This window comes from Pezoporus occidentalis, unplaced genomic scaffold (assembly GCF_034315485.1).
Source record: "Pezoporus occidentalis ecotype Australia unplaced genomic scaffold, CSIRO_AGI_Poc_V1 ctg63, whole genome shotgun sequence".
In the NCBI taxonomy this organism is placed as follows: domain Eukaryota; kingdom Metazoa; phylum Chordata; class Aves; order Psittaciformes; family Psittacidae; genus Pezoporus; species Pezoporus occidentalis.
In genome coordinates, this window is record NW_026915977.1 from 7,586,329 (window position 1) to 7,600,462 (window position 14,134).

Genomic DNA, 14,134 nt, shown 5'->3' on the forward strand with positions numbered 1-14,134 from the left:
TGCATATTGCTCTGTTTAACACTCAGATACATAAGGGAGAAAGGTAAACTGTGGGAATGGACAGTTGCAGGTGGCTGAGGAGCATTCCACAGCCTGCTCTGGTGAATAAAGAGAGCAAAAGAGGCAGCTTGTGATGTAGTCTGGCATTCCATATGGTCTTGATGCTGTGCACTACTGGTGTGAGCCAGCTGTCACTGGGATAAGCGGTTTTGCACTGACTTGGGATGTGGATCAAGCCCTTTAAGAAATTTGTGCTAAATTTTTTTACAGTGCTTAGGACCCCATCTTGGAGTCTGTAAAGCCAGGCCCAGTTCCTGTGCCTTGCATGGGTTCTGTTTTCTTCAAATGAATAACTGCTGAGAATTCTAGAAGGATAAAACAAAATGAGAGACAAGCAATATGTGTACTGTGAAGTGAAATAAAAACCCATCTACTTGTCTGCAGGAATTCGCAGCTTTAATGTTGATATGTAAATGATGAGATGCAGGTGGTGGAGGAAGGTGTGGTGAGCAGTGACAGATCCAGCATTGGTCGTGCATGTTTAATTGCAAAGCCTGCATTGTAATGCATCTGGTGCACTAATTTAATAAATAACCGAATGTTACAGGCACTTGAATGGCTGTTGAGGCAGAAGTGAGCAGTTGGTGGAGTTAAGCTGTGAACTCTCAGTGATGAAACACATAGCAAAATAACTTTCTGAATTGAAGCATCAAAAGTTTTGGCATAATCTGCTGTGTGACCTCTTTATAATGAGTGTCTGAGGTATTAGCAAACCCAGAAAGGAAATCTCTGTAATTGAAGAGGTACTTTGATATCCTACCTTCATATTTAACAGCTTATGCTTTTTAATTAATAGGTTGAAGTCAAAGTTCAGCTGAAGTTTCAGTAGACATTTTTCTTCTATTTTTTGAGTACTCTCTCCTAACAGGAATGATGACTGGGTAAAAATAGGCCATTTTAGAAAAATAGCTTTCGTAGCCCATATCTGTATTTGAAGAATGCTGCTTAGTGTTGAGTTTGATGTGAATACTGTAGGGAATTTTTTCAGTATGATATATCAAACTTTATGGCTTCACAGGAAGAAATATTTATATGCCTCAGTTTTAATATTTCTTTTAGGTTGTTGTTTATTAGATAAAATTATGTCATAAAAACAGAATGATTTATGGAGAGATGATGGTCTCTGGCAATGTTTATCCACCCAAATCACTTCCTTTATTGACTAAAAAATGTTCTTACAGACAGCGTGAAACACTAAGAGTTCAGGAAAGATAGGAGTTAAAACAAAGCACAGTATTAAATACAGCCATGTTGCAAGAACATGGAAAAGTGGCTGCTAATGTAGACCTGAGACATACCAATGCTTCTTTCAGTATATTTTTTCCTTCTTTGTTCTGCATCAGTCGCCACCACGCTGTCATTATTCAGAAGAAAGAATATGCAGCAAGAGATGTCATGTTGGCTGTCATAATTCACTGTTCAGACATATAATGTTTCAATGAAGGAAGATGTTGTATAATAGGAATATACTTTTGAAGTCTGGACAATGGTATTTCAAGGCTGGTGGGAAAACTGTTGTGCTTCTTGATCAATACTGGCTCAAGAAGTTTTCCCTGGTTAGCTTTTTTTCTTTAGTTCCTAATGGGAAAAGTTCTGGGAAGACTGAGATAAACTTGTACAACAAATCAACTGTTCGGATGTAGTGGTTAATAATGAGGTACATGTTATTTCCGCTGATGTAAAATCATTGTACAATGTAAAAAGAGCAGTTTTCCTAAGAACTGTTCCCACCTGTGTGACTCATGAGCAGCTTTGGCAAACTTACCTCAGTTGGAATCAGGATTTACTTGACACAGAAGCAAGTTAAGCTGTAATGATGTCAGAACATCTGTGTTTATGCTTAGAAGTGTTTCGGGGAGCAAGCACTTTCAGTGCTGCTTTCAAACCTGTTCAGTTAAGCTTTGTTTTCTTGGCTGCCCTGCATGTGTGAGGCTGCTGGAGCCTTACGTTGCTTTCCAAGTTGATTTTTGCACTTTCTTCTCTTCCAAGAGAAGCAGATGCAGTAAGTGGTCCTTCCTGAGCACAGAACTCAAGTCACATCTGGAGAATTTGTCATGGCACTAGGCAGTAACTCTGTAGCAGAATGCATACAGCGCTACATGAAGGGAAAGCTTGAAAATGGTCTGCAAGTGTATTAAATAACTCAATACAAAATTTGCAGGATAGCTGTGCTGCAGCCATACCTCTGGTATGAGGGGCTGGACAGGGCTTTTACACATGACTGAACATAAAGGTGTGTTTTGTGTTGGATGTAGATGATGAACCAGGTATCAAGATGACTGATTGATAAGTACCTGAGGCTTTTTTTTAAATCACTCCCAAAATGTTGCCATTACCTACTGGTTTCCTCGTTGGGAAATAAAATCATAACTTTTGACTGGGATCTGTAACCAGTTTATAGGTGGTCCTGCTAAATCTTGTGGAATTTATCATGAGAAAAAGACCCTGGTAATTTCTGTGAGTAGTAGAGTTCTTTTTCCCCTTCTGTGGGCATCCAGCATCTCATTGCATTCTTTTGTTTAGAAATAGAAATGTGTAACTCATTAGGCAAATTTGGCTAGGTTCATTTGATAAGGAAAGTTGCAGGTGATTTGAGAAGTTTAGTGAAACTGTTTTTGTAATACAAATATTTTGCAATGGCTGGAAGGTTTTTGGCTATGTGCAGGGGTCTGCAGCTCTTGCTGCTTTTACTGACAGTGCTTAATGTGGAGGCAGATTGATTCTCAAAATCAGTTTCAAGAGGTTATCAAGTTTCTGATCCAGGTTTTTTACCCTTATTACTGCTACAAGCAGCCAGTTGGGTTTGTTATGCTCTCTTCTCTGTATATCATGATTTTTAAAAATATAATAAGGTCCTTTCCCATTTCTAGTCTAAAGTATCTTGTCATTTCTATAACACACAAATCTATAATTTTCTTTATTTTCTGCCACAGATTAATACTTAGAAGTTAGCACAGTGATTTTGCTTTATTAACTGCTGCATTAAGTGTCACCATGAACAGTTTGTAGTAAAACGTTCCTTCTTGATTAAGTATTTATAGACATTAGGCCTGAGAAAGGCAATTGTTCCCAAAGCTTTGGCATTTCTGCAGGTTTCTCGTAAGAATAAAGATGATTCAAATAAATGTCAGGAGGGATTTGCTGGCATTAGGCAGTTGTGTGATGCACAGTTTTCTTTTGATATCAGCATGGTGTTGAAGTGGCTCATTACTTTGCAAACTTGAAATACCAATGAAACAGCTGAATTTAAACAGTGAGATGGTTTTCTATTTACATAAAGTGGAAGAGGCAGGAAATGGAGAGCCTGGGGAAGATACCCACTGGGTGAGGATTGTGTTTGATTCATTATTATTTTAGTAGGTGCTAAAGGACAGTGTAGCTAAAGTCCTGGAGAAGTCTTCAAAGGAAGAAAGATAAATACTGGGAAATGTTACTTATAGCCTTTAGTGTTTCTTCTCACCCACCTAAATACAAAAATTAAATACAAGGGCTGGATCACATCTTCTGAAGCTCTTCTTTTACATAAGCAATGTAGGAGAGTCAAACACAGCTGCCCAGAAAATAATAGCCATGGAGGGACTTGGTTAAGTTGCCTCCACCCAGCGCATACCCTGTTCTTTGGGCTCCCATGCTAATCTTGGCAGAACATGAATGTAGGATGGACTCTGTCAGGCTGTTTTGTAGTCTTTAAAGGGCATTGAAATGTGCCAGTGTGTCATTCTGAACCGTGTTTTGATTTGGGATGACATTTTCTGGCAAAAATGTAATGGTGTAGGCTACAATCGCTTAGAGTGTCCAAACCTGTCAGAGACACAGTAAGGATTTTCTTCTTTCAGCTGCTTGCCTTTTTCCCTTCTTTATGGCTTACCACCCTCCTGATGTGGTGATATGACTGCATGTTTAATAGTTCTGTAATCAAGTTTAATAAAAATTATCCTGGCTAGTCTAAAAGAATTTAATAATTGGGATTATTAAATTGGATTATTTTGAGAAACAGTTATGCCACTGCCCTTAGATTTAAAGGGACATTGTGATCTGGATATGGGGTAGTTATGCATGGTACAAAATAGGGGGAATACCTTTTTATTTGACTAAGCAGTAGCCAGAGAAGATAATCTGATACAGTTTTTAGGCTTAGAGATCATTACTTAGTGCATGAAAGAGACTGTCTCCTCCAAATATTTATTAATACATACTTTGAATACATTTAAGACAGACCTGATGGACAAAATTCAGGGTGAAGATAATAAAAAAGAGAAGCACTTTTATTGGCAACGCAGATTTTGAACATATCATAGGAGGTGCTTTGTATCACATCTGACACCTAAACTAGTCTCATTTAGACTATTTCCTTTATGAACTGTGGTGGTTTTGAAGTACAGTCAGTGGCTTCAGTGGCTCAGAACAGCATGGTGTTTCCTACCTGCCTGGCAGGTGAAGAAGACAGGCTGGAGCTTGCTTAGACACTGCAAGGTGGCAATAAATACTAAGTGTGTTGAATGGAAACCTGGTAAATAATCATATAAGCTTTTTATTTCACTTTTGGCATAAATTAGAAGAGAAATTTTAAGTTAACTCATGCGTTTCTAGTGTACAAGTCTAATGAATAAGGTGGTGTATGTTACAGCTCTTCACTTGCCATTCTTCTGTGTTGATTTGTTTCATTTCATTAAATGCAAAGTGTTGGTACAGCAACACTGTGTTTAAAATGTTTCTGTTGTTTTCAAAAGTAGCATTTTCTCAGTACACATAAGTGTGAATATTAATTAACATCTACAGTTTAATTACATAACATGTAACAAACCACATACACCCAGCATCTTATATCTTATGCAATAGTACTCTATTTTATAATCAGTTCACTTAGTTTTCTGTGTCTATATGATTAGACAAGAACTATGTTTACTTGAATCTTCAGTTGTATCATCTTTGGGTCAGTGTCTGAAAGAAATTCCCTCCTCCTCAAGGATTTTGAGTGGTGAATCTTAGCAGCACAAGTTCCCTGAGGTTTCTGCAATAATTAAAACGTTTTGATAATAGTCCCAGATCCTGTACTTAGAAATCAGCACTCTGAAGACATTTACATGAGAATGGCCTCTTGCAAAGCTGAGTGTTTGGGTGGGGGTTGATGGGAGAATCCTTCTGTTCATTCTGAAACTATGACCTGGTGAATGCCATTAGGCTGTAATCCATTTATTCCATGTGGTGGTGGGAACAGAGAACTGGATATTTCATTTGGACTGAGTGACCCAGAGTCACTCTGAGCTGAGCCCCCGCTGCCATCAAACTGAGAGATTTTCTTCTTGATCAGTTTTCTTTCTTTCGCTCGACGGTTTTGGAACCAGATTTTCACCTGTGTTGTTACAAATGATGCCCAATTAGTTCAAAGCAGTGGTCAACTTTTTTATAGTAATAATAACAGTGAAAATTTAGATACGTTAAAATTATAAAAGCAAGAAAGAAAACCCAAGAAACCCAAACAAAGAAAACAGCAAAAACCACAAAGAACCCCCACAAAACCCCATAAACCCCAAACAAAACTAAACCAAACCCCCAAACCCAAAAAGCCACCAAAACACTGGATTTGTGCAGCAAAATAGTTTTTGGTTACTCCCTGTGAATTTTCTGCATCATAATCAACAGAAAATGACTTTTTTTTCTTAGTGTAAAGTGATTTTCTTAGACTTGGTGTAAAGTGAACTTGCTGTGTTATGTTTAAGAATGTAGGAATCAACTTATTTAGACTCACATTTACCGCTTTGGGCAACCTGCTACAGTGCCTCACAACCCTCACAGTAAAGAACTTCTTCCTTATATCCAACCTAAACTTCCCCTGTTTAAATTGAAACCCATCACCCCTTGTCCTGTGCTGCGGTCCCTGATGAAGAGTTTAAACTTTTCTCTCTGTTCAGACTTTTAGTTTAAGTATCTCTATTTTCTTTCCTTGTGCAAAAGTGTGAATGGAGATAGAAACACCGCTTGTGTTTTCCTCATCATCATTTTTTGTGTTACTTTACTTTTTTTGTTACATCCTTTAAAATGCGCTGAATACAATACGATACAGAAGGTTGTAGCATTGCTTTGTATTAAAAATCTCATTCTTATTTTCTAGATACTGTTTTATTAACTTAGTGACAGTAACAAACATTTAGCTTGGTCAGGAGTCTTGTAGAAATGCAGCCAGGTTATCTATTTTGTCTGCATTATACTTGAAGGGAATTTGCAGTCAGAAATTGGATGGCTTTAAGAGCAATGACTATGTGAAAGCAAAGTGCTGATTTCATGCAGTATCACTGGCTCCTCCAGGAGTGCCTGTGTTCTAAGTCAGCCAGCTTGTGTAGAGGTTTGGAATCTTTCATAACTGCAGTTCTCTGAGAATTTTCCAATGCAGCTCTATCATAATGTGTAACAAACTGCAGCCCATCACCAGCAGACTTGTTCTCTAGAGTTACTTTCTGGGGCCACTTACAGTCTGTGGAATATAATCTATGTACTATTCAGGTCTGTGCTTGAGCATCATTGCGCTACAATGTTGATAAGAATCCAGTGCTTCATTGCTTATCTATGCATCCTTACACTTCCAGCCTCAATTGGTCCCTTTCTATTTTGTGCTCTTGCACAGACTGAATGCAGAAGTTGAGGCCACTGGAAGAGATAATATTTTAGCGAACTGAATATATTTTTATATATATATATATGTTCAGTATATTCAGAAAGAGCAGAAGTTTGTAAAATTCTTAACAGAAAGATCTCTTCTTTAAATTTACCTGGGGGCAATAAATGTGGTTGCTATGGTGGGAGATACCATATTCAGTATTGCCAAATCTTCCCTTATTCTCCAGCTGTAGCAGAACCAATGCAATTCTGTTGCATAAGGAAGGTTGAATTCACCAGTAACTATCTTTGCAGACTACAGAGCTGATCTTCCTGTGTGCTTTCAAACACAGTGATTTTAGGAAATTCTTTATCCCAAATTCCTCTAGTCCTTGTATAGCTAAGACACCTGGGCCCCAGCTCAGGCGGCTATGTTAAGGATGGAGCTTAAATATGTACTTGATGTGAATGAATGCAGAGCTGCTGTCCAAAGAAGCAGTAGGTGCACTTGGAAATTTCCTGAATGGGTGGTGCTGGCTACATGTATGTGTACAATAAGCATAAATATTTGGCACCAAATTTTACAGAGTAAAGCATCCTGCATATGTGGTGGTTGTGAACTACTACTGTAGGTGAAGACCCTATGAACATAATAGCAAAAAAGAGATCCTGACTTGAATATCAAAGGTTGCAAAAACTCCTTAAAATGTGCTGAAATCTGCCTGACTGAGGAGGAATGTGGCCTGTGCAAATGATTTTGATAAATTTGTGACAGAAATTGCAGAGATGTCTTGTTTGATTGCACTTTGAATGCTGGGTTTACATTTTCCTGGCTTACAGCTGAAATACATCACATGCTTTGTTTTTTTTTTTTCTGGCCACCATTTTGTGTGAGTGCAAGAAGTGAATGTCAGAACTATTCTAGCTGTGTTGCAAGCTGCTGTGCACATAAATACTTCTTCTAGTGCAAATGAGTTCCTAATCTTTAGTTACCCATAATTGGAGGTTTCTGTCAAATCAGCCTATTTGTTAATTTGTCTTTGTGTAGTGTATTCTCTGTGTCTCCAGTGTACTCAGAATATATCCTGGTTGCCTTCACACTGCTTTTGGATCCAGAATGGGAATGCTGCTCCAGTTCCTGGCAGCAGCAGCGTTTGGGAATGGGTGCACACGAGTTTCTGTGTACCTGTCTTTCAGATAGTCCCAGATTTGCTGCCAGTTCTGACTTTCTCCTTATCGTAATATATCTGTTGCAGTGAAATTCCTTCTCTAATTCTAGTCTCTGATGATCTGTGTAAACAACTCGGTACTTTTCTTTTGTTCTTGTTTTACCTGTTTAGGAAAGAAATATTATTAATATGTTGAATTGGATTTTTCTTTCAAGCATTTTACAGACCACGGAGTTCCAGCATGGGATTGTTTTCTGTATTACAGAGGTAAAACACAAGGTGCAGCGTGAACGAGTGAATATTGGTTATCGTAACTGTCTTTCCCTCTTTATCTTGCTCTCTCTGTAAACATACATTTAAATGTAAATCTCAAGTGAAACACACCCTGAAGCATCTTCAGTAATTCACAGCAGTACATAATTGGTGCTGGCTATATTTGATTTCAGAGGGGTTTAATTTCAGTGCTCATTGAAGTCACTTTGTGTGTAGGCAGGCATAAGCACAGGATTTCAAGACTGAAGTTCAGTCACAATTTCTTTAGTTGTACTGTGTCCCGATTCTTTCTTTGAGTTTGTAAAGATCACCTCTCTAGCACAAAGAAGTGTCCTAGAAAAGCCTTTGCTTTCTTGTGTGGCCACAGGGCATGCTTGGAAGTCTAATAATAATTTGAATTTATTTCTTTGGAAAGGTTGAGTCTTGCAGGATGCTGAGTGCCTGTGGAGGTGTGACTGGGCTGCTCTGTGTCCTGAGCTTCCCTTTAGAGTTGTAGGCACTTGGCAATTTGTAAGACGAGGCAATAAAATACTTGTAAAAGGATTTCAGTATCATCCCCTCTCTAATGTGTAAAAGAAATATTCTTACATGTACTGGATAAAGAGTGTTAAGAGAAACATTAGTAGATGTTTAGAAGGTATCTCTCATTCCATTGACTTTGTTAAACAGTTCTTTGTGTAATAATACAGAGAGATCACTTTTCAACTTATTTGTTCTCCTTTGCACTTTCAGCAGCCAAATAGAAAATTTTCCTTTTTCTTCTGATCTTCCTGGTTTTTTTTTTGATGTGAGTTTTCTGGGACAAACTGTAGGACAAAGACTCCTTTAAAGTGGTTCCCTAAAATCCATTGAGGTGTTAAGATGAAGCACACGCCACACAAAGGAGCGACAAGGAGATCTTATCAAAAAACCCTTTCACATTCAGAAACACAAGCCAATTGGCTTGGAATTTACAAGCCCTAAACAAATGTCAGACTCTTTCATCTTAGCAGAGGAAAAAAGGACAGGAATAGATGAAGGAATATTTTTTCCTCAGTTCTCATGTTTTGGACCAACACTGAGGATAGACTAGGATATTTTTAGCTGAAGTCTAGAGGTAGACACAGCTTAAGACGTTTTGAAATACACATAAAGATGTTTTCCAAAATCCTCTGTCACTTTGACTTCTAGTGTACAAAGTTTTCCTGCTTAAATTCACAGGACTAAACCAATCATCAAACTAAGTTTATTTTTTTTTTCAAGATACAAACTGTTGGCTTTGAAATATTTGCTCAAAGTCATAGTTCTAATGTTAACAATAGTAGAGATATTCAGGTTCCTTGTAAACTGAATGCTGAGGAGGGAAGCTTTGAAAACAAGTTAAAATTCAACAGGGTTATTCCGGCTTCACTATAATCAGCAAATATAACCATGATTTGAGGGGGTGGAGAAAAGGAGTAGTTTTCCCCATTCCCCTTGGTCATAAAATTCACAGAGCATTTCTTCTGAAGACAATAAAGCTGGGAGAAGGCCTCTTTATTTGCTGTGAAAATCATCACCCTTTCCGGCAATATAACTCCTGAAGAAAAGAGGGAGAAGGAAGAGACAAGACTGCATATCAAAGCAAAGCGAAGTGTTAAAAGGGTCTGTTGCCTCAATATGACAGATAGGCCTCAAAAACTCAGACAATGTAGGCCAGTGGAAAAGAGATGTCACAACTAGTTTACAAAGCAAAATAAATTAGCATTAGAGCAGAGGCTTTTTCTTTTTTCCTGCTTTTCTATTTTGCTTTCTGGCTCTGCTTCTGCTGTCATGTAATCTGCAGTACATGTACATCACTGCTTGCTTAAGCAACAACACAAAATGTGCTGGCTGTAGTTGAATATAAAAATTACATTGTCCTTTTGTTTAGCCCCCTCCAAGTCCATTCCCATTCTGAGAAGAGTCACTCTCAAATGAAGTTTCATGTGAAATTTTAAAAGATATAAAACCTGTTTTCTAGGTCCTTGTTTAGGTACCTTCTTTTCAGTAAGTTTCATGCCTTGAAGGCTCACTTGCTCTCATGAAATATGTATTTTACACTGTTGATTACATGGAGCTTAGAAATGAATTGGTCTGAAGTTCTGCTCTTACATAAGTTGACAGGGCATTTGTCATTGCCTTTTATTAAAACCAGGGTCGGACTGTGAGGAATTCTGTGGAAGTTCTTTGTCCCATTTTGAGAGCCTGTCTGGGAAGGTACCTTTACCAAGCCCACTTTTGATGTTTGTGTTTTAAAATTTGTTATTGCGTCATCTGTTTGCAGTGTCTGTGTATTTAAAGTTATAAAAGCTTTGGTTCTGAATATACAGCTACAGTCCTTCAGTAAAAGGATTTATAGTTTCAAATCACATTTTATCTGTTGAGAGGATATAGTACTTCTGTGTTTGTGGTGTTGTTTCATCCTGGAAATTGACTGTGTCAGGTAAATTTCCAGTTCACTTTTTCTGCAATTTAATTTTGTGTATAAAATGCTAAATGTGAATATTGAGTAAGAATGTGGCATATTTAATAGAGTCTAACTAGAGGGGGGAAATTCTCATTTAACATCTCCCACAAAATAATCCCCATGGTCTTTAGGACCATATTTTTGTAGGCTCCCTCATTTAATTACATGTGTTTGGATTTCTGTTATTCCGTGCTGCTCACATACATTTATGGGAGTACATGCCACTAGTGAAGTTAAAGACATACACAGATTTATGGATATAAATATACAGTAAAGTTTAGGGTGGTAATTCTGGAATTTTGGAGCAATGACTGTATTAAGCAGCCAGCAGCCACTTGGATATCATGAATAATGTATGGCAGTAGGGAAAACCAGAGCAAGTCTGTTTCAAAGAATAGTTATAATGGCAGCAAGTCATTGTTCTTACATTATCTTCTAAAGAAGCATCGATAAGTTTAGCCTTGTTAGTTTTTTAATTTCCTTTCATTTTTCATAACTTTTTGTGTGTCTCTGTTAAAATTTCCCATTTTTTGTGGTGAACATTAAAACACCAGTGAAAACTGAAATTTCTAATTTTCTTGCTTTGCAAAATGCCACCTTCATGCTTTACTCTCCCAAACCCTTTTTTTAAGCTGGGTTGATGTCTTGAACCCAGTTCTGTGAAGTCCTGAGCTGGTTTTAACACTTCAAAGAATGGGCTGTAGGAATGTGCAGCCTCAGGACATGGATCTGTTGATAGGCAGTTTCACCTGTGCTGTATTGTCCATAAAGTGTTTTGGCATGTGTGTAAATGCTTTTCAGACTAGAGATGAATTTAAGCACCTAACTGCTTTTCTAAACTGCAGATGTATTTTATGAATGTAAACAAGTGTGTGAGAAACTTTTTGGGGTTTTCTGTATCTGTGCAGTAAGTGTAAAACTAGGATTTGAATTTTGAAGTCTCTGTTATTCTTCAGGAATGTTAAAACAGAAAATGCAGTGACAGTATGACTCATTGACATTCACTGGTCTGAATTGAATTTGGTCTATGCTCAAGTCTTGCATCACTTCTACACCTGGAAATCTCCAACGATGTTAATGAAGTAACTGCTGATTTACATGAGTATACATGGGGGGGAGATTATAAATCTACCTGACTTTGAAGACCTTTGTAGAGGCTCAGAGTGGAAGGATGACATTGTGCTATCTTAACCTTCACTAGGCATTTTCTATATAATAACTGTGAGGAAACAGGGTGGAACTGTAAGAAACAGTTCCCAGACTGATTTTGCTCTGGAGCAATAACCACTTGTTTCAAGCAGCAGAGCTGATTTTCTGTCTCCTAAGATTGCTCCAATTGTAATTGCTCTTCTTTCTTTAGAACCTTTCCTTTGATGCTCTCTAACACACACTTATGACTTTTAACCTTAACAATAGATGTAGCAATCCTTGCTACACCCAATTTACACCTTGGGAATATACATTGAAAGGTTCATATGGCAGGCAGCTTGTGACAAAATCAGGCGCTTCAGTGAGTGACACTTGCAAGAAAGTGATTTTTAATTGTGGAATTTTGGCAAGCTGCAACATTCTGCTATGTGAGAAAAATACATTCAAACCGATTTGAAACTAAATGCAAAGCAAGTTTAACTGATGAGATATGTGGTCTGCAAACAGAATAGTCCGCGCTGATCATTCAGGTCAGATTACTGCTCTAGGAATATTTCTTCCCACCTAATAAATCAAGGTAGAAAAATAAGACGCAGGAATAACAGCAGAAAACTGCATAATCACTACAGTTGGATCAGAGCACATAATTTCCTTTAAAAGATTGAAAAGTATGTAAAGATTTAAGCAGATCAACCTGATTATATGTTGAGATTTACCTTGTGGCACAAAATCATTACATAGTATTTTTGCGTGTAACTGTTCAGTGTTGCTGCATCCACTATTTTGTAACAGTCTCAAAACTATGGTTTTCATTCAAAAAGCTTTACAGAAAGTTATGACAAAGATATGTGAGGGAGGTGCAGTTCTATCTAAACACAAGAGCCATTCCACAGTAGTAACCGTGTGAAGCCTTTTATAGGATGAAAGTGAAACTAGCGCAAATTTAGTTAAAACTGCATTAAACAGCAGGAGGTTAAATAACTGTCATAAATGAGCCTATGTGCTTTGAGTAAAGTTAATTATTCGTAAGATCAGTGATAGCAGAAGATGCTTTCTCAGGTTGAAAGTTGAGTATGCACTTACCAGTAGTATTAGTTTGCACTGTTTTCCTCATCCATTCATAAGAGCTGTGCCTTTGGCTGTTGGGAGAGATTTGCTGTGTATTAATTGTATCTACAGGAGGTAACCCCCCAGATCCAGCGGGATGGAGGGAGCTGTAATCAGCAGAAGTGTAGGAGACCTGTCCAGGAGACGAGCTGTTGATCTGAGCAGCAGCAACTGTGCTAGAAGGTCCTGGGCCGTAAGCGTTCCAGTCCTCCCTCTGCGGGCCATAGTGGGATCCCCAGGTTCCTGCAGGCTGTCCGTGGGTGTCCATAGTTGGCACATGATGGTATCCCATGTAATCTGGGTAGGATGGAGTAGACACAAAGTTTTGCACTGGCAGGTTGTTGTTACTCCTTGCAGATCCTGGATACATGCTGTTCTCCTTATCCAAGAGAGAGCTCACATACATGGTTGTCACAGGTCGTAAATGCGTTGTCACAACATTTTGTTCTTCCGTATTTTCTTTTGCTGCTTCAATAGAATTGTGTTTGATTTTCTTTAATAATGCCACTCTGCTTGGAATCTTCTACTTCATCCTCTTTTATTATCAACTGTGTCACCAGGTGCTGGTGGTAATGGTTTACCAAGATCTTGCCTGACGTCAGCCTAACTGCCTGCCTCATAATTACATTTACATTCAAATGAAGGGCTGCCCAACCCCACCTTTCTGCTAGTTCTGGTGCTTTCTCTTTTAGAGAACTTTTATCTGTCCTGTTACCCTTTCCTGATATTCAACAGCAATTCCAGTACTGTAGGATGATGCAACAGTTGCTTGTACTTGTAAAATAGAAAATAGACCCTTTTAAAGTAAGTATGATGGAAATGTTTGGTGTTCAAATGATTCTTGGCTGAAACCTTTATTCTGTGATGTGTTACTGATCAGCAAGTAAATGTTACTCTATTTCTCAGATACTAAAAGAGCCCCTATTTTTTACTTAAAGGACGCAGGCAATTTGAATAATTATAAGTCAGTAACTTCAGAATACAGAGCACCTTGTAAACAGCATGCCTTGAGTATAACTGCCTCCAAAAATTCCCCCTCATTTTTGGTGTTTGTAATTTGGAGAAATTAAGGCTTTAACTGTAATGCACATGTTTACGCATAGGAAGTGATTTAAAGAGATCCCTTCATCTGGTGGCTGTTGCAAACTGATAGATTTTAAAAAGCAGACAATAAATCTTCCTAACAGAGGTAGTTCCAGAAGTACAAAGAAAATGACTGTAAAGAGTAGTGAAAAAACCCTTTGATTACACCCAGCAGTACTGTTGGCTTCTGTTTCAAAATGATCTGCTTGAGAGGCTGGGTTCCTTACTCTGG

General features: G+C 38.1%; 1 protein-coding gene across 1 annotated transcript; it reads right to left on the reverse strand.

Annotated features, from left to right (window-relative positions):
- Positions 1 to 4,766: 4,766 nt before the first annotated feature.
- Positions 4,767 to 13,405, reverse strand: CDX4 (caudal type homeobox 4). Its single transcript, XM_062640097.1, has 3 exons — positions 12,796 to 13,405; positions 7,841 to 7,986; positions 4,767 to 5,413 (listed from the first exon to the last, which is right to left on the reverse strand). The coding sequence occupies exons 1-3, from the start codon at positions 13,223 to 13,225 to the stop codon at positions 5,207 to 5,209; spliced, it is 783 nt and encodes a 260-aa protein (XP_062496081.1). The 5' UTR covers positions 13,226 to 13,405; the 3' UTR covers positions 4,767 to 5,206.
- Between the last annotated feature and the right edge of the window lie 729 nt (positions 13,406 to 14,134).

Excerpts from the sequence above, each read along its gene's own strand:
- CDX4 (XM_062640097.1), bottom strand. The coding sequence starts at position 13,225 with ATGTATGTGAGCTCTCTCTTGGATAAGGAGAACAGCATGTATCCAGGA. Across the intron at positions 7,987-12,795 it reads AGTGCAAACTAATACTACTG|GTAAAACAAGAACAAAAGAA; the intron begins GTAAGTGCATAC and ends TTTCCTAAACAG. Across the intron at positions 5,414-7,840 it reads TGGGACTATCTGAAAGACAG|GTGAAAATCTGGTTCCAAAA; the intron begins GTACACAGAAAC and ends GTAACAACACAG.